Source organism: Cyanistes caeruleus, chromosome 14 (assembly GCF_971803275.1).
Source record: "Cyanistes caeruleus chromosome 14, bCyaCae1.hap1.1, whole genome shotgun sequence".
Classification (NCBI taxonomy): Eukaryota; Metazoa; Chordata; class Aves; order Passeriformes; family Paridae; genus Cyanistes; species Cyanistes caeruleus.
Window position 1 is genome coordinate 11,427,548 of NC_141714.1, and position 27,893 is coordinate 11,455,440.

Below are 27,893 nucleotides of genomic sequence, written 5' to 3' on the forward strand. Positions count from 1 at the left end.
ACGGCGGTGTGATGGCAGCGTGCGGGGGCTGCCCGTCCCTGCTGGTGCCCACGCAGCTCCCGAGGAACAGCGGCACTCGTTCTACACGTCTGTCCCAGCCTGAGCTCGGCACGATCCACCTGCTCGTTCTCTTGGCCCGTTTCCAGCGGGACCGGTGACCCTTCCTTTCTCCAGAGAGCCAGGCCCTGTTCAAAGGTGGGGAAAGGCTGGGACTTTGCCCGAAGGCACGGGGACGTCTGTCCCGAGCTCCCGCAGGACGGCACGGTGCCATCCCAGCCGGCAAAGCTCCATTTCTCCCTTTCCTCTCCCGGGCATGGCTGACAGCCGCTCACCGGCCGTGCTAATAAATGGGCACAGCGGGAAACAAAGAGGTCTGGCAGCTGCCCCGGGCTGCGCGGAGCTGGCCGGGGCTGCCGCTCGCCAGCCGCTCCGTGCCGGTGCCGGTGCCGGTGCCGGTGCCGGTGCCGGTGCCTGCCCACAGCCAGCCCGCCGGCAGCTGTGCTCACAGCTGTGCTCACAGCTGGATCTCCTGGCCAGGCTGGCTCCGTGGAGCAAGAGTTGTCTTCCCGAAGCTCGGGACGTGGAACGGGATGCAGGGATTTAGCTCGATATGGGCGATTGTAGGGCAGCAACAGCTCCCCGGGAGCGCACGCAGGAGGGAGATGAGACCTGTCCTCTCCATCACTAGCACAGGGTGAGGGCAACTGAGCAGGAGGGGACCAGTGTCAGCCCCTCTGTCCCAGCGAGCGAGCTCGGGGCTCCTCTTCTTCATCCGAGGTAAATAACTGCTCTTTTCTCTGGAGATGATGTGTTCTTTCCCGTTAATTGATCTGGGCATTTCTAACTTGCCTCCCGCATCGCTGTCAGTGTACACTTTCCCTTTTCTCCTGGGAGAAGCTGGTCATTAGGCTCTTATCCAGTAAAAGTGTGTTTTTTTTAAAGCAGAGATAGGATTAGCTTCTTTTAACTTGATGAAATATGCTTGAAATAATTACGTGATTTGTACTTATCACTCAGCCCAGGATATTAGAGTGATTTACAAGCAATTATGAAGCCTGCTGGGAGGATGCTTTTATCCCCATTTTGCAGATAGGACGTGGAAAACAGAGGTCGAGGGCCTGTTCTTGCACCTTGTCCATGGCAATGGAGATTGCAGCTGATTGCTGTCTCCATGGAATAGGGCACAGGCAGCAACAGGCATTGCCACTGGAGCGATCTCAGAACGCCGAGAAATGAACTGGGCCGGTGGCCGTGTCGGGATGGCTGCCCGGGACTGTCACCTGCACCTCGGGGAGGAGGGAGATGGGGAGAACCGCGCGACAGAGAACTGCCAGGGAGATTCTGGCGAAGGGCAGAATCTGAGCTGCTGAAGGCAAAGGGATGGAGAGCGGTGGGGAGAGAGGTGGGGAGCCCCTCTGGCCCAGCTGCCGGTGAGCGCGCCGAGATCTCCCAGAGGCGGGACAGGAGCTGTGTCCCTCCAGGGACGGGGCAGGACCTCCGTCCTCCCCGGAGACGGGGCGGGAGCTCCGTCCCTGCCAGCCCAAGCCCCCCGGGGAAGGCCTGTGCGCTGGCTCCAGGGCGGCGCTCCGGACGGGGCCCCGCGGGAGCCGGGGCAGCGCGGGCGGAGCGGAGCGAGGCGCAGGCGCGGCGGGGCCGCTGCCGGGGCTGTGCCGCCGCCGTGGCCCGGCGGGCTGCGGCGGGAGCGGGGGCAGCATGCGGCAGTCCCTGACTCAGCAGCGGCCGGCCGGCGTGGCCCTGCCCGACTCCGTGGGTGAGTGCCGGACCGGGGGGGGATCCCGGGGGGGATCCCGGGGGGGATCCCGGGGGGATCCCGGGGGGATCCCGGGGGACGCGGCGCGGGGCTGGCCGCGGGGCCGTGCGGGGCGCTGGCTGCCCCCGGGGACGCCGCCGGAGCCGCGGCAGCCGGGCCGCCCCCGCCGTTCCCCCCGCCCCCGGCCGAGCGCCGCTTCGGGCCGGTGTCCCCGCAGCCCCCGGGGCCGCTGCGGCGGGACCCCGCTGCGGGTCACCCCGGACGGAGGCGGCTGCGGCCCCGCGGCAGCGGCAGCATCCTTGGGAGCTTCGGGGAGCCGCTGCCCTCCCGCAGCCCCAGCGAGCTCGGGGACCCCTCGTAGCTGAGGGCGATTTCCCCTCCCTGGCACAGCCCCGGGCGGGCGCTGCCGGGCCCGCAGTCGGAGCCGTGGGGTCACAGCTCTCACGGTGACGCGTTTTCAGCGGAAAAATGGGACCAAAGGAGAGGGGCCGGGAAGAGGGACGCTCGGAGCCATCTGCCCCCGGTCCTCCCGGGGTAAAAGTTAGAGCTGGCTTCTTTCTTGAGCTACTCTCTATCTATTCTTCGCTTCTAGCTTTTCCCCCAAAGAACAAGATGGAGAAGTCGGTCGTGATTCTGTGCCATCTTGTCCATTTTCTTCTAATAATCGGGGGTGGGGGGGGGGGTGGGGGAAGAAGTGAATCAAGGGCAGTTCAAAGATCTGCATTATTACAAACTTTTAAAATAATCTGGAAAAACATCCTACAGCCTTGTCTTCAGAGTGGCTTATAGGGCAAATATAACAAGATGATGTTTATGATACTTAAAAGAAAAATGATCGTTCTAAAACCAGTGTCAGTTTGGAGTGCCATTTTAGCAAAAGCAATAGCCAGGCTATGGATAGCATTAATTTCCTTACAGCTCCCTAACGCAGTTAAGCACAGTGTTTTGGATCACCTTGTCTATATACATTGTCGTAAACACTGCAAGTTTTTGGGTATCTCTTTGGGATAAATCATAGAGAAAAGGCTATTGCTGTCTCTTAAAAGCAGAGATGGCAAAGCTGTCGTAGCTCAGCTGCTGTGTGTAGAACTATAGCAAGCTCAGGAGCACAGAGGAAAATTATCTGATGGGGAATACTTTCAGCAGAAATTAATATAGAGGGAGAGGATTTTGTCAGAGCAGCCCTTCAGCAGCTATTGAAGAGATACTGGGTATGAGTCCATGTATGCTGAAGCAGCTGCAGGCACCCTTACAAAGTACAAAACCACTTTCTCTCTACATGCATAGCAAGGTGTTTTCAGAGAAGGAAAAAATGTAATTAATATCCCAATACAGAGCTGAAGTGGAGGTATTCATATTATCTCCTCGGTTTCACATCACTCTTCAGTATCGTTAGAAGATTATGTCTGGTTTTGTCAGAACTTGAAATAAAAGCTTTTTAAATATTTTTTTAATCTTATGAGAAATACTAGAAAGCTTTGAGAAATTTTCCAGTTGAAACCTTATGTCTTTCTTCCCTACTGAATGCTGGTGTGTGCCAGTCCTAATCTGGGAAAAAACATAGAAATTTAGAGTGAAAAACATGATGGTGCTGAAACAAATACAGCATCTATAAATGGTGTTCCAAGACTCTTCTTTTAGAGTGGTTTTCGTGGTAACTTTTTGCAGCATTTGTGATGGCAGTGCAGGAGCACTGGTTTGGGTGTGTGGGTGCTGTGCTCGTGTGCCCACAGCACCCACCAGCCGTGCCCTGCAGACATCTGCACCTGACAGCCCGGCTGTGCACACCAGGAGCTGTCTAAGGAGCACTTGTTTACCCTCTGCTCATCTGCCAGCCAAACTGTAGCACTAATCAGAAGTTTGGTAATTCTGTGGAAGCAAGATGGGTTCATCCTTTCTCTCCTTTCAGAACTAATCTATGTAAGAAACGGTAAATTTTCTCCAGTTTTGATCCCTCTGATATGGATTTTTTACGACTTTTATGGGACACTTGCATTTAAATGGTTGCCTTGAAACTGAAGTGTGGAACAATGATAGTATTTGTGAGGCAACACATACAGAATGGTTTAATCTCTTAATTATTTTTGAATTATTTAGAAGATTAGATTTTATATTATTAACTTATTTGGCAGATTTAGGAGAATAACCCCAAATGTAACCTGCAGCAAACAGTCATGTACCTTTATCTCCAGCCTGTAAAACATGGCTTGAAAGACTAAGCATCATTGATAAAATATCCAGCATGAATCTTGGGGTTCTCTAGCAGTTATTTAATATTTTTTTTTGTTTGAAATTAGCAGCTATCTAGCTATTTATTCCAAGTAAGAACTAACCAGTTGTCAGGCTCCTTGCTCTTAGGACCAGGGATGTCCCAGTGGTGCAGTCAGACCTGTGCTCTGGAACATGAGCAGAAGGTTTGTGGGTGGAGAGCTTTCCTTCCAGACACAGCAGGTCAGTCAGAAAGGATGGTGCTTTTTTTCACAAACCTCTCTTGCCTTTCATGTAGGGCAGGGAGGTTGGACTAGATGACCTCCAGTGGTCTTTTCCAACCTTACCCCTGTGTGATTTTGTGCATTCCTACTAGGCTTTTAAGCCCCAAGGTTAGCCCTTGTCTGTGATTTCAAGCTCATCCTGTTGCTGTGGGTGAAATGATCCAGCCCCATGCCCAGCCGTGCGAGCCCAGGCCATGCAGAAGGAGCCCTGCTGCCAGCAGCACAGCTCCTGGGCTGGAGAGGGCATGGAGGAGGAGCTGCTGTGCTCTTCCCTGTGGAGAGCTGTCCATGTGGAAGAAGAGATTGTTTGTGGGCTGGTACGGCTGCATCAGTGTTGGGGTGAAAGGATCTCTGTATCTGCTGGGCATAAATACACAGACCCTGCAGAAGGGCCCATGGGCACCTGGGGCTTGCATCTTTGAGACAAAAAGCTGCCCAGCAGGGCCTGGTGTGCTCCTCTTTCTGGAGAATTTGCACAAGGAGGTTGTGCTTGGCTGAACCAAGTCTTCATCAGGGGCCTTTCTGCAGAGGTTTTATCTCACTGTGCACGGGCTGCCGAGGAGCCCTGAACAAACGGGAGTTCCCAAGGTGGTTTGCTTTAGGGAATACACTCAGCAACAGTGAAAGCTGCTCCTTGCCCTTGGGACGTGTTCCTGCCCTTCTCTGAAACACCCAGAGAAGTGCTGGGAGCCTCTGAGGTGGAAATAGCCCTACCTGCTCCCAGGGCCTTTTGGAGAGCCCCCAGCTGTGGGAATGGGATTCAGGGTGGCCCCAGCAGCCCACAGGGAGTGAGGCAGGGGCCCCTACAGTCCATCATCCTACCAGCCATTCTTGCAGGTGCTGGGTTGTATCGACATAATATATGAAATATGATCCAAAGGATTGTTCCACAAAGTGACACAAAGATGGCAAAGCACATGCAGACCAAACACGCCCCTAAAGATGTTGCTGAGTGTAGTGTCGCAGCCAGCTTTCCTCTTGGCTGGTGGAATCACTCTTTCATGTTTATGCTCATTTGGGAGGTCTATAAATATAGAAAAGAAAAAAAAAACCCCTCATCATCAGGCAGCTGTAGATGAGTTTTACTAATCCACAAATTCATTATTCAAGTGTCTAAAAATACCTGGTCCTTGCTGAAAGTAGAGGAGAAGTGGCTGTTGCTGGTGATGTCTCATTTGCATGGAAAACTGTGGATGTCTTATGATTACAGTCAAATTTCCCCTCTCAAAACAAGCCACATGCAGTGGGGTTATTTAGCTTGATGTAAGTAGATAGATCAGAAAGTATATAAATGTCTAATGTGAATATTTCTCATTAGCTTTATTTCCCCAGGCAGAGGGGCTGGAAGACTCCAGTGTATCTAAATGAGCTTTGCAGAGTTGCAGTTCTTAAGGCTGTCTTCATCTACGTCAGAGCAATGTTAGTGAAGGTGAAAAGTGACAGCCAAACCCAAAAATATTCTCAAGTCAGAAGAAGAGAAATTCACAGTGGTGTGGTTGACAGTGGGAGGAGAAATTTGTGGTGTTGTGACTCTCCCCAGATGGAATCAGCAAATTCTGTTGTGTGTGTGTGTTTTTAGGGTCGTTCAATAGAAGAAAAAGAAATTCCCTCTACGTAACTGTGACTCTCCTCATTGTGTCAGTATTAATTCTAACGGTGGGCCTAGCTGCTACAACAAGAACCCAAAATGTGACTGTTGGAGGTTATTACCCAGGGGTTATTGTAAGTATAGAACTCCTAGGTAGGTCTAGAAAACTTATTGCCTACAAAGTCCCTTGTAATGCTGAAAATGTTATGAAGGGTGATCTTGTCCTGAATATTTTGTTCAGCTACTTCATTACCATTTGATTTATTTGTTTTATTATTATTTTGCACCTGCTGCACATTCCCATGCAAAAATCCCATCCAAGTGGCAGCTTCCTCTGAGCTTAGGTAATAACCTGCTTTTGAGCTAGTGATGAGCCAGACAAATAGATTTTATGTCAGTCAAAGTAACTTTAGAACTTCTTTGTTTACATAGATCACACTAAGCCCAGGCAAAAGTAAGGCAAAGGAGGATCTTACTGCCAAAAGCAGTTGAGAGACCAGGTCTTGACATACTGGTAACATAAACTTGTGGTTGTACAGTTTACTTGCAGAAGTGTTTAACAAATCGGAGTCCCTGGATGAGGAGCTGTGGCAGTTTGCCAGGGGAGCATGTACATCAAATCCACGAGCACATCCATTTCTTCTTTTTTGTTATCAGCAGCTGAAAAAGGGAAAGAACAATCTTGTAGCTTCAAATGGCTTAATTTAGAGATGACCACTGGTGTCCAGCCTTCCTGCCATTAGATGTGTACTCTCTTACAGAAGCACGAGGGGCAAGTACATCACGACCCTTCTGGCATGAGCAGAGTTCTAACACGAGCTGGAAAGCAAGTCCTGCTCTGTTCCTGTGCATGTCTAAGACATGCTGAAAAAGAAGCACTGAACTGCAATCAAATTAGGTGTCTCAGTAGATTAAATGCAGCCAGTGGCCCCAGCTAGAGACTCCTGGTGTGACAGCTGTAGGAGGCTGCATATTTGATTTGGAGCCTTGAATTTGGAGACTTGAAACCATTCCAGATAACCAGGTGGAGACTCGTCTTACTGCTGTTTGATTTATTTGCCACGCATTGCTAATCTCAGAGAGCTTTATACTTTTCTGTGCCCAAGTTCTTCTACAACTGAAGAAAGCCCCTTTACAGCCATTACAGTGTGGAGCATTGTCACAGATTATGTTTGGCCCCTTTGGTTTAGATTTTCTGGCTACTCCCAGTATCTTCCACTTTTAGGCCTGAACTTTTTTAAAGAGAAGTATAGAAGGAAGGTGTTGAGAAAGATGACAGACTGGCTGCAGACTCTCCAGGCTTACTCTGCGCTGTGCCAGCCTGAGTTGAACCTCGTGCTTCAGAGCAGGTCCTGCAGAGTGATGCAAATGGGCAGAGTCTGCTGTTCACATCCCCTTGACATCTCCCGAGCTATTTATGGTCTGGGAACGTCAGCATCACTTACACTTTTTTAAGGCTTAGTCTACTCAAGGAATTAATGAATTCCTGGACTTGGGAAGGGCGTTGAGTTACTTTATTCAGAGACACCCTGGCAATTTGTGTTTGTCACCAAATTCTCCATCTAAATTCATTAATCTGCTCTGTAGAAATATGTGATGACCTCACCTGTCTTGCTGCACAGGAAAACATTTCAGTGTGGTGCTGGATGCTTCAAAAGATGCTTAAAATAGCTGATGTTTCATAACAAGCTGGGATTTCTCCCTTTACAGGGGAAAAAGGGCTGGCTGCGGTGAATGAGTATTCAGTGAGCTGTCCTCAGGCAGATAGAGCCAGAAGCCTCTTTGTATGCTGGGTGACTTCTCTGTGTGTGGACCAGTTCCATGGCTAAAATCATCTTATGGAACACAGAATCATGAAGTCATAGGGTATTCTGAGTTGGAAGACACCCATCAGAATCATCAAGTCCAACTCCAGGACAACCCCCAGAATCACATCATGTGCTTGAGGGCATTGCCCAAATTCTTCTTGAACACAGACATCAGATGTCTGCCATGCCTAAACTGCCCTTCTTTCCTCCTTCAACATGTGTTTCCTGGGCCTCTTGTGTTTCTTGCACCTCTTGTGCAAGGAGGAAGCAAGCAAAGATGTTTGCTTCAATGCAGGGGTTTATCTTCCCAGGCCTCTGCTTCCAAGGATGGACAGAACTGGGCATGGAGACCTTCCACACATCAGCAGGATTTCATTTGGTTGGGTTTTTTGAGGGTTTGAAGTTGTTTTTTCCCCTGGCAGCTCAGTTCCTCATTGATAGAACTGGAGAAGCTGAAGCAGAGGGTTCAGTGGTACCCTGTGAAGCCAGGGTGCCTTCACCCTCCTCCATGACCACCCACACCTTCACAACTACATCAGTTGTGAAGATACACCTCAGCTGTGTCTCTGTGGGAAATGCCCTCACCTGTGGCTGGATGACTGACCTGGGACAGGGAACCCCAGAGTACAGCAGTGAAGTTCAGCAGACAGGAGTAATGCTCAGGTGCAGAAGACAAGGATCCCCATGGAAGTCAGACTGTGAGATATTTGTGTTGTCTCCAAGTTATAACAGCTGCCAGAATCTGTGTAAATGACTGACCTTTCTTAGGCTTTCACTGGCAAACCTCTTCTGTAATGGTTCCTTGCCAAGGATGTTGGCTTGGGGCTTTACCCTGGAAAAGCACATTCACTTTGTGTCCTGTCCTCCTTTCAGACAGACATCCCAGGGGATCACATCCACCAGCAAATAAATGATGTAACTGAGGAACATTACTAAGATCTCTTTGTCCCATCCATAGAAGAATGAATAGTTTTTCCATTAGTGCAATGAGAATTCCTGTTAATGAGAATTCACCAGTTTTTTTGGTCTTCACCTGCTGGATGCACAGAGTTGCTCTGATTTCTTATTTTTGAATTATCTTAAATTATCAAAAGCATTTTACCTTTTGGTTTGAGGCTGCTTGGAAACACCATGTGGAGATTTCTCTTAAAGCTCAAAGGACACAAAAGTTTTTCTTGGACATTTGCCTTAGATGTGTGTTGCCCCACAAGTTCCTTCTGCTAAATATCACCAGACTGCAAATTACGCCTGGATCCACATCACATTAATGCCTGGAACTCCCAAAATTTTTGCTTGGACTTGAACTATAAATCTGTTACTTTAGAAAGGTGGGGGTGTTGTTTGCCTAAGCTAAAATCAGCCCAGGAGCACTGGCAGGTCAGTGTGGGGCAGTTCAGCAGTGCCTGTTTGCCACCCCAGTGGTAAGCAGTCCCTGGCTTCATTGCTGTGCTTCCCACCAGGGCAGTTTGTGCCTGGTGTGGGGACAGTGGTCTGCACGAGCTGGGAGTGCAAGCCAGGCAGTGGGGGAGCAGCAGCCTGATCAGCTGCTCCACTTTAATCCCTGCTGTTCGAGCCAGCTGCCCTCCCCGCCTGCAGCACTGCACCAAAGGCTGCCGGGCTTCAGCAGGACAAGGGAAGATTGAAGCCCAAGTTTACATCACATTTGTGTCTGCTAATCTCTGCACATGCCTCTGCCTGTTAGTATTGGATTCATTAAACCTTTGTTTTCTATTCCTGGATCTCAAAGTATCAGTTCCAGGTTAGATGACTCATTTTTGAATCACTACATCTTGTCTCATGCCTTGTTTTTCTTCTTGGGGAGTTGGCAAATTATTGGGCATTCTCACATGGATCTTCACTGGGCCCTGATCTGTTGTCTGGATTTGCATCTCCTTAATATGACAGATCCAGCTGTCGGAGTTTTCCAGCGTTTCTCATTTTGCCAACCCATGAAGTGGGGTTGGATATGCTCTACACCAACCAAAGACCTTTCTCAGTGTGATGTAATACTATTTTTGCATCTCCCCTCTTAGTTCATAGTTCCTGCTTGAAGTCCCTGTTTCTGTCCTGGCTGAGGTGTGCTCTGTCCTAGAAACTTCTTAGTGTAGCTTAAGGCTATGGAGAAAGGAGGAAGGAAATTGCTCTCCTGGCTGACTTCAGTGAGCTGAAATAAGTGTTGTCAGTACAGCAGCAAGAGTTTTTGCTGCAGTAGCTTATTCTATTGGGCCAGTGTGGGCTCTTCTGGTAGAACACCCTGGTTGATGTATCCTCACCCCTGGCAATGAGGGAGGAGTAAGAGAAGACAGAAAACTGCTAAATCTTCCAAAGTATAAATCTCCCTTATTTCATACTTCACATTGAGGAACTCTCTGAGTTGAAAACTGAGGTGGCTGCTCACATGCTCAGTGATGTCACAGAAACCTGGTCCTGGAGGTTTTAGTGCATTGGTCCTGCCAGGTATGCAGACTCTGGAGGCTCCTGAGTGTTTGTAGGGTTGTTCCAAGACAGCAATGCATATCCTCATCCACCAGTCATTTCTCAGCATCACTGGGGGGGATGGAATTCAGAACTCATCCTTTTGGTTTCTACACACGCTTTTAGTGTCATATGTGGGATACACCTGATAGTTCTTGCTAGCAAGAGACCACTGATTTCTTGCTGGAGAAAGAGTGGTCACTCATCAGCAGAATGTTCTTTTGCTGCTTCTGGATTTAATTGTGTTCCATCTGTTTATAAAATATGTTGGGTATCATCCTGATATAAATGCTAACAATACATTGTTTTTCAGCTTGGTTTTGGGTCGTTCCTTGGAATAATCGGATCAAACTTGATAGAAAACAAAAGACAAATGGTAAGTTCTCTATAAAAACTCTATAAAAAAGGACAGTTACTCGAATATTGCATGTAAAGAGTTGTATTTTAGGTTTTCCTAACTCTTCCAGGGTACTGTTGCATACTTCTTGAGAACTGGAGATGGTTTCTGGCAGCCTAGGAGCAGCACCCTATGGTCATTCTGCCTCTTGCCTCCGCTTGTCTCGTCAGGAGAGCAGCTGCAATCCCCCTCCCCAGTGGTTGTCCCAGTCTCTGGGAGTGAGATCCCCCCAGCCTTGCTGATGGGAAGCTGCAGAGGGCTGAGGGAGGTCCTGCTGTCCCTGCAGCCTGTCCTGCTGCCTGCTGCCTGCTTTGGCAGGGGTGGAGGGGCCTCAGGGAGCAGATTACCAGTGTGTGTTGCTGACCAAGGCTAAGGCAGGTTCTGCAAAGGCAGACGGGAGAAATTCCTGCCTGTCCAAATCCAGAGTCTGCCTCTGTGCTGCCTTTGCTTTACAAATAGCATGCTCCCTGCAGAGCAGGAGGAGATGTTGAGCAGACCCTGCAGGAGATGACATTTGCATTTCCCACAGTCACACAAAGTGCAGGGGAAGTGAGTTTCTCAGTGGATATTTTTTGTTGTTTTCACCCTGGCTCTGCAAGGGCAACATATCCCTGTTCTTTCTGTCCTAGCAGGGCTGCTCATCATGTGTTAGCAGCATGTCATTGTCTGGTTGAGCAATGACCATATTGTGCCAGTCTTGGACTTTTCAAAGAAGTGCCCACAAGTGACAGTGTGGCTCTGACTTGTTTGATTATTCTTAAGAGCCCTGGGTAGCTTGTACTTATTCTTTTCATCTCTCTATCATTTTGTGTCCTAAAAAACGTTCATGACCCAGCTTTGCAGGAGTTGCATCACTGCTGCCTGGGCTGGCAGCGAGCGTGTCTCCACTCTGATCACAGGGAGGACACGCAGTAGCTGTCACTTATTGTCCCTGTGCTTTAGTCACATGTCCTCCTTGCCCAGAAGCACTTCACAGGGGCAGCTTTGTCCATGGCATGGTTCCATGATACCACTGCCCATGGAGGATTTATTTTGTTCAACTTCTCTGAGCTTCCCCTGTGTCCTAGTTTGCTAAAAGGCAGCCTTGGTCTGGCTTGTTGTGCACCTGGAGGCAGAAAAAGCCAGAAGCAATTTGTGCAGCTGTGTTCTTGTGCGTGTTTCTGTCCGTGACTGTGGAGAGAGCCAGTGTGGCTGATGAGGAGAGCTAACCTGAAGGAGCACTTCTCACTTCCCCCAGACTGCTGACAGGAACAGACCTCTCTGGTTTTCTGCACCCAAGTTACTGGCTTCCACACCTACCTCTAGAAGGGAAGGGAGAGCTTTTGTGTCCTCAGGGAGGGCCAGCTGTGCTGCACCACAGGCAGCCCTGACACACACCCCACTGCCCTCCCAGCAGCTTACAAGTGAGGAGTCAGCAGGTTCCACACCTTTATGGCAGTCATCTGTGCCATGGAAAAGTAAGAACCAGCACCTCTACAGCCCATGTGGGGCTGTACCATCACCTAAAAGGAACCTCAGCCTAGCACACTCCCACACTATCCAAATCCAGTTTGTCTTCTGTTGTCTGAATGCTTCTTGGTGTGGCTGACTTCATCTGGAGTTACATGAGTGAAGATCAATCAGTAATATCACACAGCTCTAGAGAGGGACTTCTGCTTGCTACAATAACACTATTTTCAACCTCAAATCAAAAATCTTGTTGACAAGTTGAAAACTGGGATTTTTAAGATTAATTTTGTCAAGAAAATTAATCCACAAACACCAGAGGTTTATGTCCAAAAAGGAGACAGAGGAGTCCTGTAACTTTATTTGAATAAAGGAAGAGACCATGGGGCATTTCCCCTGGGGTCTCTCAAAATTTTTAGGGGACACAGCCTCCTTTTTATCCTAATTTCCCGGCCGCATTTCCCTCTCCCCATTGGCTGAGGTATTTGAGAGGTATAAACTTCCCAAAATGCCTAATACCCCCTTCTAATGTATAACCCCCCCTTCTGTTTTCCTTTTTCCTTGTGTGTCTGTTCTTTTTCCTTAAATCCAGAGATTTAGCAGAGTTTCGAGTGAGTAACAGTCTGTGTCAATTAGTGGAATTCCTATGGAATTTATGGTTCCCCCCATTGCTTCTTTCACCTCTCTATATCTGGCCTTATCTACCAGCAGGCCCACAATTTGTTTGTAAAGACACCTCCTTTCCATTCCTTTCAATTTGTATGTTTCTATTTGCTGTTTGATTTTTTTCTCTATCATAAGTTCTCAGTGTTTGGTTTTCAGGCTTTTCTTTCCACATCTAGGAGGGAGGAAACTGTATGTAAATAAAGTGAGCATCAGATACTTATGTCTTGGTAGGGCTGTTATGAAACTGTCATTAACTTTGTATTTATTTTAAACTACCATATTAGCAGCTCCTATCTGCGAGCAGAGATGACCGACAAAATCCTTAATTGTATGTACTTGGTGTTTGGCTCACTTCCCATCTCTAAGGCTCATGCTATTTAGGGCAAATATTCTCTTTCATGTGTTTACGAAACAAAAGACAGTACTGAGAAAATCTAAACATGCTACAAAATGAGCTAAGCCATAAACCCCATGTCTTCCACCAAGACTGGGCTTTCTCCCCTTGTGTGGTTCCACTGGTTTGGTAGTGAGACAGTGTGACTTTATAATGGATAGTGTGAGCTGGGATCCAGACATGCCAAGGGTGGGGCTGAGTGGGGAAGAAATGCAGGAGTTTACAGCTGACAGAAACCGGGTCAGAATAGGATCTGGTCCTGGAAAACTTGTCACCTGCTGCCATCTGCAAGTACTTTGTGGCACAGCATCTAATATTCCAGTAACAGCTTGTTGTGATAGTGATGTTCACATGGTCACTGGGATTGTTTCACAGCCTGCTTTCTCTGCTGCTGCAGGTCAAATGTCTATGCCTTGAATACTTGCCTCATCTAAAAAAAACATTTTATTTTCTCTCATTTTTAATAAGCAATTGTACAGGGGGCATTTCCACTGTCCCAGGTGAGCCCTCTGGCATCTCCAGTCATTGTTCAAGCCAATCTGGTGTGTACATGGAGGTTACTGGAACAAGATCTGTTTTCACTTAGGGAGACATAGATAACACAGTGTGATTAACCTAAAAATCTTAAGGTACTTTAAAAGTACACATAGGATCCTTCTGGATTGTATTTGTCCAGGGGGTTGGCTTGTCTTTCTGAGAACTGGACCCTTGTGCAGTGACAGGAGCCAAGGTTTTCAAGCAAATTTAGTAACTGGATCTTTAAAACAAACATCCCAGGTCAGGAGACCTGATATCTGTCAGTGCTGGCTGGGCTGTTAGCTTTGTATTTGGGCTGTTGAGATTTTTACTATCGCTTACAGCTCTCCCATGACCAAAGTCACCTTTGTACTTGTGGATAAATTGTTTTTAACAGCTGCCAGCAGCTAACACTTCAAGGCTGTGATCACCAGAGTGGGAAAACCACCAGGGAGCTTCTTGTTCTCTACACTGAAATCCTGTAAATATATTGAAATTATGTATTTCAATATATATAAAGTAATATTAAAAGGTGTTCCCCAAGCTGCATTTTGTGAACCTGTCTGTGTGAATGCTGTGCTTGGCCTCCCTCTGCAGCCCTGCAGATATCCCCAGTGTGCTTTGGCAGAGGGGACTGGGATCAGTGTTGGGAGCTGTGTGTGAGCAGCTGAGCTGAGTTCAGGTGTGAGAGGGGCTGTGTCAGCACTGGTGCATGGCTGAGCACTGCCTCTTGGGCAGAGGTGGTGTTTGATGTGGCACAGTGGGGAACAGACACTGTTTCTCATACCTGGATTGGAGATTATTTCTGGTTTAGCTGCTGAATGCTTTCACCCTAACTTTAAGAACAGGCAGGATGGGGCCAGTGGAAAAGGATCATGCCTGTCTTACTGCTGTGAGAAATGAAGCCCACTCCTCCAAATGTTAAAAGTTATAGTAATAATAATAAAAAAGTAATAATAAAGTAATAATAATAATAATAATAATAATAATAAGAGACAGATCAATAAAGCAAAAGTAACAGTGCTGGGTGCGTGGCAGCAGCCAGAGGCACAACAATTCTTTACTGAACAGTCTTTTATACTGTTGCAGTTGCAACATTTGTTCCTCAAATGACTTTGCACATTTCTTGGAGCCCCAACCGCAACTCCACCTCAGGTTGCCACAGCATTGCATAAATCCACAGCTACAATCTCCAAGGGTCCGTCAGGGAGGCACTCTAGGGTGGTTTTCTGATGCCACTTTAGTCTTGGTATTCTGCTTTTACGGTATTTTGTTCTTTGCCTGTGTTATCTTGGTTATATGTTTTGCAAGAGCAGTCATATCTTGTGATACATCTTTTGCAAGCACACTTACATCTTGTGATAGCCTTGCTTCCTACACATAATTTTTAGTTGTACTGTCCACAAAAACAATTACAATTTACACTGTATCTACAGAAGTGGTTACACTTTGTAATAGTTTTCAAAAGCAAATACATAATAGTGAAAGCCAGCTGTTGTTGGCAGACTGTAACACTGCCTTCTCAAGCTGCAGGTGGAGAGGAGTCTCTCTCCTTGCAGCTCTCCAGTGGGAGGCTGGATGGACTGTGCTTGCCACAGCCTGGCACAGAGGAGCCCTGCCAGGCTGCTGTGGGGCTGTGCAGCACCCATGGCATGGGCTGGTCACCTGCCTTCTGCTCTCATGGCTTTGTGCTTGTGCCTGCATCCAAGTGCTTTCCCTGAAGCAGAGAGGTTCATGCTCTGCTGTCCCCTGCATCCTCACAGCTCAGGAAGTGTCGACAGGAGCAGCTCCCTACAGCACTCAGGGGGGAGAAGAAATTCTCTCCAGGGGAGAGTTAAGAACAGCAGCAGACAGAAGAGGAGGTGTATTCTCAGTTTAACATATTGGAGTCATGGAAAAACCTGCATTACTCTATCAAGTCTGGCACAATGCTCCTACTCCTGCCACTCTGCCAGAGCAGAGCATATCCCACTGCCCTCAGCCAGACCAGTCTGTGAGCCCGGGCAAAGCCTGGCTCACTGATTGCTTGAGGGCTTATTGTCTGTGGTTTACATATCCTTGTGGAGAGGGCACTGATCACTTAGTTGTGGAGAGGCAGATGATACTTTGCTTTGTTTTCCTTTCTCAGCTGGTTGCATCGATCGTCTTCATCAGCTTTGGTGTCATCGCTGCGTTCTGCTGTGCCATAGTAGACGGTGTCTTTGCTGCCAGACACATAGTAAGTGCTTCCAGGAAAACACAGGTCCTGCAATGCTTTTATTCTAAGAAAACAAGTGATGGTGTCTGCAATCCTGCACCAGGCTGCATCAAACCCTGTAAATATATATCATGTGCTGAATGGTGCTTTAAATCAAAAGCTTTAGAAAAAGGTTATCATTTCTAAAAAGTACTTTAAAATCAGCGGAAAGCACTAAGATTGTAAAGCTTTGCTTTGGTTTTTTGTTCAGCTTTATGTGTTTACCGAGTATCAGAACACTTAAGATGTAATGTGAATTACAAGTATCACCAAGGGACAAAATATGAGCAGTAACATCTATTTTGTTTTAAATGAAGGCAGAGCTAGTTCTTAATGCAGAGTGAATCACTGGATGCTGTTGTAGAATGAAGAAATTTGATATGAAGCTCACTGAAGCATTACAGTATAAACAGGAAACATTTGCAGTAGGTTCTCAGTTTCCATTTGGTCACTTAAAAAAATTATGAGCTACTGCTGTCATGACCAATCACTGCTACAGTGGGATGTGCAGAAACTTTAGTTATTAGTATAGAAATAAAAATACTTAATTCCGTTTTAGCTTTTTGATTGAAATTTGTAACTGCAAACCGTTCTTTTCCCCTGCAACTCTGGTTTGATGATTTTTTTAAAAAAAAATTGGCAAAAAGGGATTAAAAAGACAGATTTGGAGTTTCTTTGTATCAGAACGGAAAGGGATTTCAGATCGGAATTACCCATGAAATGGACACTCCCTGTATCAGCTGGCTTGTTTTGCTCATTGTGAAGCTGGCTCTTCTTTCCTGTCCCTGAGTATTCCAGTGGTGGAAAGGTGGCTGGATGGCAGGATTTGCTGACTGAGCAAAGGGCAGCTCCACTCAGTCGCATGATGGCTGTCTGTCTGTCTGTCTGTCTGTCTGGATGAAACCAGAGAGTCTGGGCCATCTTTGACCCCCTTTGCAAGGGTGTGACCTCATGGGTTGGGTTTTGGCACGAGCTGGCAGCTCCTCCCAGCTGGCTCTGGGGATGTCTGTGTATCTGAGGCAACCAGAGATGAGCAGTTGTGAGGAGAAAGGCTTTGGTTTCTGCCTCTTGATGAACAGATGGGCTTTTGGCCTCACTTTACCACCTGAGAGTCCAAAAATGTCCCCACCTTGCTGGAGACATGCTCCTGCCACACCAGCACAAAGCATTCTTCCAGTTGCCAGCTGCTGACACTGCTCTGCCACCTGAGCTTTGTGTCAGACACCTGGAGAGCCAGTCTGGCTGCTCCTGGGAAGGGCTCACTGATGTGGATACACGTCTGGCCCTGAGGCTTTGCCTTGGAGATCAAGCTGCCCCAAAGGGAGGCATTAACACACATTTGCAGGCTGGAATGTTGATGATCCTCCAGAGCTTTCCCACTGAAGACACTGAAGAGCACAGGAAGGACAAATTTGCCAACAATTAATGAAAAATTGCTATGATTTAGCAGGAATACCCCCTGAGAAATAGGTCAGGCAGACCTGGGATGTGTCATCCAGGATGAAGAATAAATCCTTCAGTTCAGGATGGCCACTATCACCCAGAGAGCCCAGCTGAAGAGACTGCATTTCCCATGCTGGCTGTAACAATTTCCTGCCTCCAAGGACAAGGGTTAAACATCACCCAGGGCTCAGGGGGCTGGGCTGGGGGCTACAGAGCCGTTGCTGTATTGAGGTGCTGGTGTGAGATCAGAGTCTCTCTAAGGCCTGGTCCCTTTTTCCAGACCCTCTGGGTGATTTTGTTTTTGCTGCAGGGCTAAGCCTGGTGCTTTTCTCTGGCAGGATCTGAGGCCACTGTACGCGGGGCGATGTCAGTACTACTCCAAGAGTACAACCCCACCAGAGGTGAGAGCAAGTTCTGCTGTGTCAAGGGACCAGCTTCTTGGTGCAGGTGGAGGAACCTGCTGCCAGGAGGCTGCTCCAGGGTCCCAGAGGTCTGCAAAGTGAGGAGGGGGTGGGAGGCTGGGCCTGGGCTGGGAGCAGGGCGCTGGGAGCACTCGGGAGGTGGGTTCCTCCGTGTACTGCCTCAATAGTGAAGGAGCAGATGGAGAGAAGGGGATGTAGGACAGGAAAGTTCACCAGTTTCTCTAGATCTTCAGCTGTGCATTCATAGGAGCTGTGTGGCGGGTTAACATTTCAGACAGCACTAATTTCTGTGTATATAAGCAACAAGTACCAGTCTCTGCACCTCTCTTATTGTCTCCAAAGAGAAACTGTTGAGGATGGATGATCCTGCCACATACTGATGGTGTGTATGAATGTCTTTGTCTGACTTTGCTGAGCACTAATTGTCTCTCAGAGCTTTCCTCATAAGTCCACAGGTAGTTTTGAATAACCACTATATACCAAATTAGAAGGCCAGCTTGAGGGTACAAAGTTATGTTCTATCCAGTAGCGTGGGTGCAGTCCACTCTCTTTTCAGGCTGAAGACTGTCCATGTGAACTCGGGTGTTACCATCCACAGACACAGACAAATCACCACTTTGGTCAGTTCTGCACCACTGTGGGAATCTTGCTCTCAATTTGGGTTATGCTATTGACAAATCTCTGCTCTGCCTTGCCGTGGGGCGAGGTGCCTTAGTTCAGCAACGCCCTGGCTGCTTGTAAGAGTTGCAAAACCTCCTTCCTCTGCGGGCACCTGCCTGTCTGTGAGCTCCCCACAGCGAAAGGAAACGCTGCTTTATTCTAGTCTGGTGCATCTCTGTTCCACTAACAGAGGACTTTGTGGGAGCAAGATAAAGAAAGAAAAATCTGCCTGGGGCTAATGTGGCGGTCACTGAGAAATCTACATGTAGAGCAGGCCAAACAGCAGCAGAAACTGTTTGGGGATTGTGTCATTCAGTGCTTTCTGTGTTTTTTTCTGTATTCACGCAGGCGGTCTGTCACCCACAGCGCCGTGCCCCCTGCACACCGAAAATAAAAACCAATACCTGCTTCTGCTGTGACCTGTACAACTGTGGGAGGTAAGCCAAAAATGCCACTCCTGGCCATGGGAAGGACGAGCATCGTTCTTTTGCAATAGCTTGCAGCAGGTCATTATCAGTTAATGGCAGCTGTTGGGACCTTCAGCTGTGTTTGTTAGCAAGGAGGATACTAGACAAAAGCTAACTGAGAAAAGGTGGGTGTGAAATACACCAAGGCCATCCCAGCTCTGGGCCAGCCCAGCTGGAAGAATGAAGAGCACAGGAGTTTCCATTACTTTCATACTTGGTGTCCTCCTCATGTTTTCCACCTATTGAGTGTCGCTTGTCTTAACACCTTCCTTCTCTGTTGGCACTGGGTTGGTTTTTTCCTTTGAGAATATTGAAGATGCAAAAAAACTGGGACACTGTTCTTCTTCACCTTGCCACCATCCTGCTAACAGGGGGGAAGGTTAACAGGCTGGTGCCATCTGTGTGTTCACAAACCAGTGTCCTCTCTGCCCAGAGAATGTTTTTCGTGGCCACATGGGGTTGGAAGGTGAACCAGCACTGTGCCATGAGTCAGGAGGTGTTACCAATCGAGAACCACTGCAGAGTGATTGCACCACTGAGATCTGGCTACTGTGCCTAAGCCAGATAAATTTACAGCATGTGCTGCTTATAACCTTGTGGAGTGTCCATTGTGTGTCAGCAAATAATTAATTAATTGATTTCTTTACTGCTGGCTGTTGCCTAGGGCCATTTCAGGCTTAGCATCTCTCACAGTATTTAGTTGGGCTGGCCTCCACTAAAATCATCCTCCAGTGGAGGAGGAAGATCAAAAGCTGCTGTTGGGAGGGGGTGGGTCGTTTCCTGTGCTGGGAAGTGTGATCCCTGGTCTCTGTAGGACTCTGTGTGTGTGAAAGAGGGGTGAAGCTCATGCTTTCCTTGAGCAGATAACAGAACACAATCCCTTTTTACGAGCTGGAGAGAGTGATACACAGAGAACTGATTGGAATAGAAAAGCTTGAAACTCTTCTGTATTGTATGTTGGGGTTTTTTTCCCCCCTGTCCTGGTTCTGGGACCTGCCTCTGACCCATTTTCCGCTGATAAAAGATATCAATTGTTGCTATTTTAATCTTGGTTAGTACCACACAAGCATCCTGCGCTGAGGAGGTGCTGGATGTGTCTCAGTAAGAGAGGCATGAACGCTCAAGACTGACGGGTGCACACCTAAAGGATGGAAAATGTGACAGCAGTCTTGCATTCTTCCTGATGCTGGGAACCCTGCTGTTGGCAGCACGGGGCAAGCCCCTTCCTGCTGATAAAACATGCTGGAAAACGCAGGGTGTTCTCACAGAGATCTGTGCTCTCACACATCTCCATAGGAACGAGTGCTTGCAAACAGCACATGCAGGTTTTATTGTCAGAGGGTCACGGTGAGAGCTCGGGTTCCACAGAGGTGGTTCCAGCCAGCACACAGGATTTTGTAACCTGTGGCTAAGCTCTGCCTCAGCTCTGCTTTAAATCCCCATCTCTCCTTGAGATGTCTCCCACAGGGGCCTGCTAAAATGAAATGTGGGAATAGAAAGGGGAAAGAAGTAGAAGTTGAGTAATCAGCAAAGGAGGGTGACTTTTGTGAAAGGGGGCAGTTTCCTGCAGGCCTTCTGGAGTCTGCTGAGGAGATGAACCTGTATCTCCGGCTTCTTGACCTTAAATATGTGCCGGTTCTTCCCCCTTTCCTCAAAGCTCTCACGTGCTTTGAGCCTAACCCTGTGTGTGAGCTGGGAGATAAGTCATTCATAAGCTCTTGGTACTGTTTGTCCCTGATAAATGTTTTCCAAAGGGATATTTGCTGTAGGCCATTACATCTGGTAGGCTGTGCTGAAGGCCAGCCTGTTCCTGACCTGGCAGTCAGAGAGAACTCATTCCTGAAGAGTTCCGCTGCAAGACTTCAGCCCACATGTTACAGGAGTTGCTTTTCCTTTCCCAAAATAATGACCTAGCCAGATTTGACGGAGTTTTCTCTCTCTTTTCTGGATGTAGAAAAGGTTCAGAGTGTGAGCAGAAGGACCAGGTGCCAGGGCTGTGGCCAGCCCAGGCTGCTGTAGAGCTGTGAGCGTGGCGTGGAGCTGGAGCTGCCTTGTGGCCCTCCCAGGCAGGAGCTGTGCGGCTCTGGGGCTGTGGGGAGCAGCCTGCACTGCTCCTCGGGGCACACACTGATTTCCCAGGGTAATTCCAAAACCGGTTTGTCCTTGGTAAGCCTCCAGAACCTCCGTGGAGATTTCAGATGAAAGAAATAACCGGCAGGTTCAGACACAAAGTCGTTTGTTTCAGAGCAGAGCAAGCACTTTGTGCAGGGATATCCTGAATGCTGCAAGCATGGGATCTGGGAGGCTTTATCACCTCTCCCTTGGTAGTAAGGTCCAAGTTATCACTGAGCTGCAGAATACATTTTACTGTCCAGCAGTACTGCTTCACTTTTATCATACGTGGTGCATTTTTTTATCATTACTGTTGTTTTTTTCCCTAATCTAGCAGAGTAGAGATTTCTGGAGGGTACTATGAATACATTGATGTCAGCAGCTGCCAGGACATCATCCACCTTTACCACTTGCTCTGGTCGGCAACAATTCTGAACATAGTCGGGCTGTTCCTAGGGATCATTACAGCAGCAATACTTGGAGGCTTTAAAGACATGGTAAGAGGATATCAATTTCTCAGTGCATTAAAGAAAACAAATCAGGCAAATTGCCTTGAAAAATAATCATGGAAACTATTGGTATTTTAATACAAATGATCTGTGCATTACTTCAATCAGGGTGGAAAGAAGGATAAGAAGTAATTATAATGAAAAAGTGGAAGTGATTCACTTTTCTGATTTTGTCACCACCTGAGCACAGTTAGAAAATATTAACAGAATTGGGAGACTGCCTTTTCAAAAGAAACTATCAGAGAGGCATTAGCAATACCCAGATGATTAAAAATAATAATTATTATTAATAATGATTTAAAATAAAAATTATCAAAATTATTTAAAATTTTAATTATTTCTTAAAAATTGATCTTCCTTTCATAGTGTTCACACTCTACAAGGAAAAGTGTGGTGGTTGCCCATTAATTGTTGATTTTATAGTAGCAGTCTGAGCTTTACAGACTGTTTAAGCAGCTGTGCTAGGCTGAAACTCTCAGTCTAATTTCTTCATGGTGCAGAACCTGAGAGGGTGAACTGGGGATCAAAACTAAGCTTCAGATAATGAAAAAAATTCTGTTCTAACAATGTGAGCTACAAAATACCCTCACTTAACCAGGCTGCCTGTTAGCTTCCATACAGTTTAGTTCTGAACAGCACAAATGAATGGGTAGAACTGAATATTCAACAGATACATTTGGGGCTCTTTCAGTCACTTGTGACTCATTTGGAATAATACAGAAACAGTCACACAGAAAAGAGATTTGTTATCCTGGCTATATGTTTTTCTTACAAAGAAATCTTGGGCCCTGCACTAAGGCTACCTTATTTCCAAACCCTGAACTCTTTTCAGGCTCACCAATATCTTCCCAAATAAAACAGGAGACACATTCCCAGCTGTGCATCGTAGCCCTTTGAGATTTGATCCACACCAGAGAGCCTGTAAACCTCCACAAAGATGTGTAGAAATTAACAACAATTCACAAAATTCACCAAATAACAGAGAAATTTGGAAGTAATGAATCATTTCTCTTATTTGTGAAGATGTAAATCTGTTTTGTGTGAGTACTGGTGTGCACTGGGCTACTGCCAGCTTGTTCTATAAAATCTGAAACAATAAATGTCTGTGGAATGAAATTGCCTTGGAACTTAGCTGCTGCCTGGGAAGGAACTGGATTGCCAGTTGCTAATTCAACAGAATTGAGATCTAAAGACACATGGTGCTCCTTTAAATCATTTCTGCTTTCATTCAGCTGTCAGCCTTCTGTGACTGGGTTTGCTGCCTCATACTCTCTTCTTTTTGTTTTGATAGACTCCTTCCCTCCCTACGCTGAACTGCACTGTTGAAAATGCACATCCTTCAGTGACCTACTACTCCAGGCCACAAGTAACATCTTACAACTCCTACTATCACAGCACTCCTCACCTGCCTCCCTACTCTGCTTACGACTTTCAGGTGGGCAGCATTACAAGATGTTTCCTTGTTTAGCAGCAAGGTTAAATCCAGCCAGGCTGGAGGACTCTAGGGGCCTGTCTTCCTGTCATTCGCACAGTTTAATTTTCTTGTTCCTGCAGAAAATACCAAATTTTTCCTATTAGGCATTGGTCCTTGGCAGTGTTTTCCTGAAAGCTGTCCTTGAAGTGAAGACAAGAGGGAGGACCTGCTACCTGCCTGCCTCCCCATCACTTAGTAGTAGAGATCACATTAAAAATAGGCACTGCCTCTGCTACTGCAAATGTTCTGAGGAGAGAAGCAAAGCCAGGTGTTCAGGTGCTAGATTTTATTAGGCCAATTACTGTGCCTGAGAGAAACAGATGAGCTTTTGGAAACAAGCTATTTGAGCTCCTGAAGACACATGATGCCTGAAAAGCTATTTTGTCTTGGTTACTTTCCACATGCCTCAGCTGGCTTAAGAGGTGTCCCTGCAAACATCACCTCTGCTATAATGCATCCCTTCCTCTTTGAGCCATGGAGCTGTGCTGTTGGAAATGAGGATTTCAGGTGAACCTTGCTGTCAACATCAGCTTTCACTTGTTGAAGCAGATGAGGACATTTCCTCCTCAGCTCTTCTGTCAGGTGGATGTTACCACAGGGATGATGTTAATTAACACATCACACAGCCACCAGCACTGGAGACCTTTTTTAACAAGAATTTAAGATCTTGGTCATGAACAAAGAGGTGAGCTCTGTGATAGACACCACGTGCCTCATCTGAGCCATGCATTAGAGGTAACATGAATCTAAACCTTCCTGGGTCTACTGCTAGTGCCACTGGACAATGCTGTTGTCAGGGCTCTTGAATATAATTGAACACTTATGTCAGAACTTCTAGGCTGTATTTGTGACTCATTTTTGAGATTAATGGAACCTGGGACAGTCACTGGTGCTGTATAACTTCCTGCAGTTACAAAAATGCCAACCTCAGTGCATGCCAAACCAAGCTCTGCTACAAAGTCCTTTTCTCAGTTTCTCAGCAGTTCCAAGCACTGTCTGACCCAGAGTTTGCCAGAGTGGCAGCCCCAGCACCTGCAGAGAGCTCAGCATGGGTGATTTCCCTGCTTTGTAACTGGAAGTACTGCTGGGCTCTGCTAACACAGCTCAGCCAGACAGATCAAAGTGTCTGGGTCTCACTGCTGTGAGCACAGGTGTTGGCTTAGGAGGTGGCACAAAAGCTGGGCATAAATTCAAGTCATCTAAGTTTAGTATAGCCAAGTTCCTCCTTAAAGGGAAATTCCAAGTCTGAGCCTTGCATATCTTCCAGGGAACTTGGGGCCTGCATGGGAGCCCCAAGCTGAGCCTCTGGCTTTGGAGGCTCCCTTGCCTTGAGCCCTGCCCTACTCCAAGGAGTGACTGTCCCACCCTGACCCCTCTTCCCTGGCATCCTACAGCACACGGAGCAAGCCCAGCCTTGCCTCTCAAATCCCTTCCAAAGGATGCACTCCCTCTGGTGCAAGAATGCTTCCCACTCATTCCACACATTTTTCACAGGAGAACAACACACCAGAATTCCTAAGGAATTTTGCCCTTGCAAAGCCCTGGCTTTCACACACAACTCTAAAATGGCAGACCTAGTTCTCTGTTTTTTGGAGCAGCCTGTTCATTGTTGTTACTGGCTGGTGTGTGACACCCAAGATTTGTAGAGGAACTCATCAGTTTTCAGTTGTCCAGCCTTGTGAAATGCAGCAGGCACACAGAAGTGATGAGAATTCTTTTTAAGTGTCTTCAATTTTGGATCTAAGGAGCCTCATTTTTCAAAATCATTACTTACATGCTGTACTTACCTTGAATGCAACAAGTTATCTGAAGTGTTATTTGTATGTACATGATTCGCTGAGGTGAACCTTGAAATGTTAATTTTGAACTGTTTGGTAATGAAATACTGCTTTGATAAAGTAATTTCCATTAGGAAATGGTTACATTACAGCCTTTGCTGTCTCCCTGCAGCATTCCAGCGTGTTTCCAGCCTCCACTCCTTCTGGCCTCTCTGATGACCCCCAGTCCCTCTCACCATCACCCAGCTATATGTGGGCCTCTAATGCACCACCTCGTTACTCACCGCCCTATTTCCCACCTTTTGAAAAGCCACCACCTTACACACCATAAAGAATGTGGGAAAGAAGAAAAAAAAAATTTGCCATCAAAATAAGTGTGAACATTTTGTATTTATATTTTACTGTGGGAGGGAGCCGGAGAATACAGAAGATAATTGCAAATAAAAATATTAGAGTGGACTGTCCTTTTTTGTGAGACTTATTTCAGAAGTTTAATGATGGCCTGTGACAAAGGGGACAGACTTCTGATGTTTTAATGTGTCAGTGAGTAGCAGGTGACCTAAATTTCAGCCTCTTTGGTTCATGTAGTCCTTGATTTTTAATCAAGTGATCCAACACAGATGACAGATTCTGGTTTGCCTTACTCCATCTTGTGCTGAGCTGAAGTAAAGGTAGCCAAGATCAATAGTTGCTAGAGATTATCAATCTTTGAGGTGAGGGTGCTTGCAGACAGCACGATTTGACGCTGGTTTCGTTTGGTCTTTGGGCTCCAGTTGCTGGGATTTTGGGTGGGGGAACACAGGACCTAGCTCACATCACTTGTTGGCCCAACACACTGGAAAAATTTGGGGGGGAACGATGACAGTGCCTCAAAATGTAACTTTATTGAAAAGGATAACATCATAGGATAGCCTCATGTAATTGTAGCAAAATAATCAGAATACTGCTTTTTTGAGGGGGGCAAGCTGTTTTTATTTCAGCTTGCTTCTTAAGATAAAAGATGAAATAGAATTGTCTCTCTCTGAATGCTGTGTAAGTAATGCTGAAGTCAAATGGTTTGGGTGGTTGCACTGCCTAAATTGTCCTTGTATTCCTACAAAAAACATCAGGAGCCATCGACAAGTCACTGAAACAGTGCAGCAAAAATGTTATTTATTTATTTGTTTGTTTGTTTACCTTTTCTGTGGTTGGGAATTTCTTTTTAAGCTTATACTTTTAACTTTTTTAATGGACTGAATTAGCACCCTGAATAAGCACTGGTTTAGTAGCTGTATTATGGGTTGCACATAAGGAATATCCACTACTAGTTCTCCAAGATGTAAGTCTCACACAGATGAAATTCAACACCCTGTAATATAGGACAAAACTGAGGAATTTGCAATTACTGTTGTGACTTTCATTTAATCTTCAGCTGATGACTGTGCTGATTGATCTAGATTCCAGCAGATTTTGCATGCATCCTGCATAACAAAAGGTCAGCTTTGATATGTGACACACTGACCTCTAAAGTGTGGTTCTACTCCAGGAAGTGATTTCAGATGACATTGTTTAGATCTGAGCTGCTCAACCTGAGCGTTCTCAACTGCTTATTTCAGGGATAAAAAACAACATTAACATTTTACTCCTTTTTCCTAAAGATATAATTTCCTTGGCATTGGTTTGTTGACCCTCATCCTCTGCCTTCCTTTACTTGCAACTGATGCAGACAAAAAAGTACCTAAATGTTAAATCTGGCTTTCAGAATCAAAATGGAATTCATGCTGGTGGGTTGGGAGGAAATCCAGTTGGACTTTAAACTGTGGAAACTACTTTTAATCTATTAAAAAAAAAATTCAAATGCTATCAGCATGGAAAACAAACACTGAAGTCTCTGATCTCACTTTTCAAAGTACACCCACACTTTATAATGCTGTTTTTAATCCTATGCATTTGCAAAGCCTTTAGGCTAGACTGTGTATTAACTTTATCATTTCCACTGTCAAATACTAATCAGTATATTAGTTCATTAAAGGGTGACACTTTATCCAGAAGCAAGCATGACTTTTCTCCAGTAAGAAGGGAAAATAAACAGCTGGAGAAAGGAATGCAGCTCACAGGATTTAAAGCAGTAGTGTATGTAGAACATACTCTGGTGGCATTTCGTTTTACTATAGAATGTTGAAGTGCAGCTCCTATAAATTTGCATACTGGAAACAAATTTATATACTGGGGCATCCTCCATTTTATATTACATTTTATTGAATTAAATCTTGATAAAGAGATCATGGGCAATTTCAAAACAGACAGTACTTCTCTTGATAAAACTCCCAACAAAACTAGAATTAGAAGGGCACATTAATTTAGTATCAGAAACCATTTTATTGCTTTATCTTTGAAATAAAAGCTAACAGTCCTGTCCCACTTCTGACAAACACTGTACCATTTGTGCCTGTCAACTAAATAGGGCTAGAAGGACTAGGGGACACCACAGGACAGGACTGAACATCCTGAAGAGAACATAATTTAGTGGCACAGAAACAATTAGGAGATTGTGTCATTGGTTTTGAGTTGAAAAATACTAACTATAGGAAATTATCCAAATTCTCATTTTTTCCTAAGGAATATTTTAGCAAAAATTACATTGCTGCTTTAAATTCACTATAAAAGAACAAGTACATTTTCACATTTAAAAACTTACTGGTGGTATTTTCTGTTGAATTACCTGTTTCATTCCGCTTGAGTAAAACAAAGCATTTAATGTAACTGCAACATTCTGCATTGTATTTGTCATTTCTTATGAGAATGTCAAGTTTGTGACTCATATGTACCCTTTTATTACTTTGCCAAAGTTAAATAAAATTGTGTGACTTTTGTAAACATTTACCAATTCTATTTTACGTTTTAGCAATTCCTGTTTTACAAGCATCCTTAAGGTTATTTCAAAAAAGTGAGTAAAATTTGCATTTAAAAAAAATCAAAGCAAAAAAACCCTCAACAAACAAAAAAACCCCATCTCTATTCACTATATTGGAGACATATTTCTAGCAGGATTAGAACTCCTTAAGTTCTGTTTTTGAAGGTGCTCATGCCCCCACACTTGATAATTTTCAAGTTTTACCCACATAACATGGTGCCCCGACCTCAAGCCCTATAAATTTATTACTGCTGATTTTTTACTTAACACAGATCCAAATAATTCTGTCCTGATGATGTCAGCTCCCCCTTGTCAGCAGAGTGAGGTAGAAACCCTATGCCATGGA

The 27,893-nt window shown here is 46.1% G+C and overlaps 1 protein-coding gene across 2 annotated transcripts; it reads left to right on the top strand.

The window, feature by feature from the left end:
- The first annotated feature begins 1,645 nt into the window (after nt 1–1,645).
- Nucleotides 1,646–27,510, top strand: TMEM255A (transmembrane protein 255A). Of its 2 annotated transcripts, none has more exons than XM_086850282.1 (9): nt 1,646–1,771; nt 5,843–5,985; nt 10,448–10,510; nt 15,682–15,771; nt 17,571–17,633; nt 18,663–18,751; nt 21,228–21,390; nt 22,694–22,837; nt 24,827–27,510. In XM_086850282.1, the coding sequence occupies exons 1-9, from the start codon at nt 1,714–1,716 to the stop codon at nt 24,983–24,985; spliced, it is 972 nt and encodes a 323-aa protein (XP_086706408.1). In that variant the 5' UTR covers nt 1,646–1,713; the 3' UTR covers nt 24,986–27,510. The 2 variants fall into 2 exon arrangements, with proteins under 2 accessions (XP_086706408.1, XP_086706409.1); XM_086850283.1 differs by having other exon boundaries at nt 21,231–21,390.
- Nucleotides 27,511–27,893: the final 383 nt, after the last annotated feature.

Coding starts and splice junctions, on each gene's coding strand:
- TMEM255A (XM_086850282.1), top strand. CDS start 1,714: ATGCGGCAGTCCCTGACTCAGCAGCGGCCGGCCGGCGTGGCCCTGCCC. Junction 17,634..18,662: donor AGAGTACAACCCCACCAGAG/GTGAGAGCAAGT, acceptor GTATTCACGCAG/GCGGTCTGTCACCCACAGCG. Junction 18,752..21,227: donor GACCTGTACAACTGTGGGAG/GTAAGCCAAAAA, acceptor TCCCTAATCTAG/CAGAGTAGAGATTTCTGGAG.